The sequence below is a fragment of the Telopea speciosissima genome, chromosome 1, assembly GCF_018873765.1.
Source record: "Telopea speciosissima isolate NSW1024214 ecotype Mountain lineage chromosome 1, Tspe_v1, whole genome shotgun sequence".
Classification (NCBI taxonomy): Eukaryota; Viridiplantae; Streptophyta; class Magnoliopsida; order Proteales; family Proteaceae; genus Telopea; species Telopea speciosissima.
Window position 1 is genome coordinate 54376330 of NC_057916.1, and position 4049 is coordinate 54380378.

The 4049-nt window shown below is 39.5% G+C and overlaps 1 protein-coding gene across 1 annotated transcript; it reads right to left on the reverse strand.

Moving 5' to 3' along the window:
- Window positions 1-1126: 1126 nt before the first annotated feature.
- Window positions 1127-2682, reverse strand: LOC122651331 (F-box/FBD/LRR-repeat protein At1g13570-like). Its single transcript, XM_043844683.1, has 3 exons — window positions 1801-2682; window positions 1521-1688; window positions 1127-1426 (listed from the first exon to the last, which is right to left on the reverse strand). Exons 1-3 carry the CDS (start codon window positions 2680-2682, stop codon window positions 1127-1129), a joined length of 1350 nt encoding a protein of 449 aa, XP_043700618.1.
- Window positions 2683-4049: the final 1367 nt, after the last annotated feature.

A 4049-nucleotide genomic window follows, 5' to 3' on the forward strand; every position in this document is an offset into this window, starting at 1 on the left:
GTTTTACAACTTAGCATGATTTTGTATTCATGAGCATGATATGAATTGTACTCCTTCTTACTAAGTTAGTTGCTCATCCCATAGCTACAATGTTTTTACAGAGCACACACACATGGAGTGACAGTCTGTCGATTGCATTCTTTTTTTGGTAGAATGTCGATTGCATTCTCAAAGCATAGGGAAAGGTGTCCACCCTTCCAAGTAGAGGATTGCAGAGATAGTGTATAGGATATTCTAGATGTTTCTTTTATTATGTGAAATAGATTTTATAGATTTCGCATTTACAGGTAACAAAAAAAAATAAAAAAAAATAAAATTTTTACACTGTTATTCAACGGTGGCCCACGAGAGCCTACACCCATATCTTACCTGGATTTGGGGGCACTACATTCCAATACTATCACGCCACGTGGCACTATGGGCCCACCACCCATTTTCTCTATCATCTTTCTCTCTCCTCCAATAATGATAGAACTTAAGCTCAAAGGTCCCTACCACTAAACCATTGCCATTGAACTATCAACTGTGTCAAATTACCACATTGCTCCTGAGCACTGTAGATGGACTGAAATACCCGTGATCACTGCCAGAACTGCTGAACACCCCTCAAACAGGATAAAGTGCATCTGAACACATACACAACCATCTCAGAAGCCTGTGAACTGCCGCATCACCTCATAACTGGCCACCTCATCATTGATCTTTACTTTGTTGCCAACATTGACAACCCATATACAGAAAGATCTGCATTGTCTTTGACAAAGTCTACATGTAGAGTGGTTGTGGTGTAGAACATGATCAACCTAGCTTTGGGTATGAGCTCATGTCCCCCACTAAGGTTAAGGGGATCGAGTGTCAGGAATCAATAATCACCTAATTAAAAATCGATGCATTCTTTCACTGCATCAATCTCAAGATTGGTTCGGGTCAGAAGCATGTGATGAGGCTCAACTGTCAAGTGTTCATAGAGGTGTCAATGGTGAACGTTTAAATCTGAAGAAGAGCTAGCTTGTACATTTTACTTTTTCAGAAACTCAGTATAATATTCATTATGTGTGGGACATAGAGTGCTGCTTTCATCTTTCCAATTCTTCTCAAATAATATTATCTTGGCTCCACCTGATGCCTATGGCAAGCTTGACAGTCGGTCTTCAAGAAGCCTCAATTGAGAATCCATCTTGCCGGCGGGATTATTCTCTTCTCCTGAATAAGAATTGCGAGGAGAAAGTAAAACCAAAGACTCCAGTATAACAGCCTTCTCTAGAAAGAATTTCACCCATCTCATCTCAGCTTCACTCCCTCGGAAGTTTGTGATCTTAATTGTACGAAGAGCGTGAAAGACACAGCAAGAAGGCTCTTCCGCCGCCGGTTTCCATAAGTCCCATTCTCTTGAAGAACTATCACCGGTCGGAATATTACTTCCAAGCTAGCATTGCATAAATATATCAAAATAAGACAGACGGAAATAGTACCTAAATTAAATAGAAAACTTAAGTATTACACAAATTTAATGACAATACCTCTAGGAAAAGTTTCTCCAAGCTAGGGCTTATTGTATGCATAAAGAAACTGTAGACATAGCCAAGATACTCCATATTTAGCAAACCCATCAGAAGCTGCAACTCAATCAGATTTGGGAAAGTAATTGGCAGATCATCATGGTTGTGCTCCTCCCTCGAAGATATATACTATGGAGAGTGAGAAATAAGGTGTTATGATCGAGATTGAAAATTTACTAGTCAATAGATGATAAATGGGGAATTAGAAGTCAGGAGTACTATATAATTCCTACTTACATACCTCTAGAGGCCCAGTACAAATAGTTCGAATCTTGAGGTGAGATAGACCTGACAGAATGTTAATGTAATCATGTTTAGGCTCTGTTTGCTCAAAACCATCTGAACTTAGGAAGGCATCCACCAAAGCAGAGATATTTTCAAATAAATATGTATACAGAAGATCACCATAAAAATGGAAGGATTGGAGAATTGGAGCAAGAATCTCTAACTCATAAGTGTTCCAGCAATGCAACACTTTTAAGCTCTTGAGTTGTAAATCTGTACCAACAACCCTGATTGAATGCAGCTTAAAACACTCAATCAGAGTCAAGATTTTGAGATTGGGGCAGCTTGATATTACACTTTCAAGTTTCTCATCTGTGATGGCGACTTGTTTCAGCTGTAGGGTTTCAAGGGAACTGAATCCAAAAAAATTTAGAGGAGGGTTGAACTCACAGAGGCTCAAATTCAAATGTGTTAGAGAGTTGCAATTGAAGAGAAAATCTGGTAATTGTATAAAGGATCTTTGAATAGTTCCTTGACTGAAATCTAGATCGAGCTCTTTCATTCCCTTCAATGTTGTGAATTCAATCCATTTCTCAACACTGGCCTGATGTTGGTCATGAAGATGGAAAGAAATCCTGAAACTTTCAATCTTCTTTCCATTGTGGAGGTGGATGAAATGATTAACAGTGTCCACAAATTGTATTGGTGTGGGAGCATTCGTAAATTCCTCATCAAAATTTAGCTTGGTTGCATTGATCCAAGTGTGCTTCCAGAGGTTTCTCCATCTCCTTGACAGAACACCAGTTCTTACTGCAGATCTTATTGGAAGCAGAGAGAGTATATAATGGAGAATGCCATCTGGTAAGTCTCCAATTCTGTCCCTGCTGGTTTGCTTCATGGCCTTTCTACTATTCCCTACTCTCATTTTTTTCTGGTAAAAACAAACACAAATCGTTGCAGGGGAAGTCCAAGGCTTGATATGCTTCTCAATCGAGTTTCTTTATAGCTCCCTTTCAATTATCTACAAGGAATTTGTCAAATGGACTCGGTGGTGTTACATGCTTTATTTTCCTTCTTCTCATAAGAAACCACTTGGAAGCCAAAGCTTTTCTTCCCTATTTGTTATTTGAAAAGTTGAAGAAGCTTTCTGACTAATCAAAGGAAACAACCAGGAAAATTCGAAGTTGCAGATTTATCTTCATAAATATTCATTCTGATGAGACCTGAAAGTCTGGGCTCTAGCCCTGGCAGTCTGGACTCTGGACCGAGTCATAATTCATTTTGGGAGAGAGAACGCAACTTGGTCGCGTGACCTTCACGCTAGTGTGGAGGCAAATGGGGGACGAAATTAGGCTAGTAGCCAAAGAAATGGGATCTTAAAGGGTATTTTAGCAAATACCAAAAGCTAGGAGAGTATTTATGAATCCAAAGGGGAAGTGAACTATTCCATTTCCTTGGCTGCCAGCCTTGTGGCAGGAACATTATTTTTTTGGCAAATGGAGGCATGCACCCAAACATCCATCATGGGGGTGGGGAGGTCATTTTGCCACCTCCTTAGTCCAAGCTTTGGGGGTGTGACCAAGCATCGAGTTCTTTTTCCTATTTTGTTTTTGTGGAAGTGTTTACTGTCCGTCAAGAGTGCGGCTCCTACACCTAAGCGAGAGCCAATAAATGTCTCTCTCCCTTTTATTTCAATCCATAGGGGGCAGGATGATCATTTTACAGGAAGGAGGAGAGAAAACAGAACACTTTCTTCCTCTCTTTTTCTATAAATAACATTGTTGAAAATTTATACCAATCTAAGGTCATTATTACTCCTCTACATGTTCATTATCATGAGACTTGAAATGAACTACGTTTAATGAAAACCATTTGGAAGTTAATGCTTTTCTTCCCAATTTTGTTCTCTCCTCCCGTTCACGTAACAAAGAGCTACTATATTTGACTTGTCAAAAGATAGATGTTTCCAATGCAATCAAAGGAAACCACTTGGAAGTTAAAAGGTTTAGGCCTGTGACACAAAATCAACATTTGAGGTGCGAGTATTGCTTCCTGATATGCCTTTTTTTATAACATGCGACGGAGAGACGAATTAATATGAACTGTCCACACTATGCACGCACGACAACGATTCAACTTCGTAGTGGAACACACATCTGGATGTTACTTTGGGGTTTAAAAATGCAAAAGCAACCCACCTTGCTCTGACCATCCAAAGATGTACAGCTGCTGGGTTTGGACCAATTAGAGGGTTTTATACAATTA

Bases quoted from the DNA above. Each gene is read 5' to 3' on its own strand.
- LOC122651331 (XM_043844683.1), bottom strand. From the start codon at position 2,682: ATGAAGCAAACCAGCAGGGACAGAATTGGAGACTTACCAGATGGCATT. The intron at 1,689-1,800 runs GTATGTAAGTAG...CACTCTCCATAG, and splicing joins TTTGTACTGGGCCTCTAGAG to TATATATCTTCGAGGGAGGA. The intron at 1,427-1,520 runs GTATTGTCATTA...ATGCAATGCTAG, and splicing joins TGGAGAAACTTTTCCTAGAG to CTTGGAAGTAATATTCCGAC.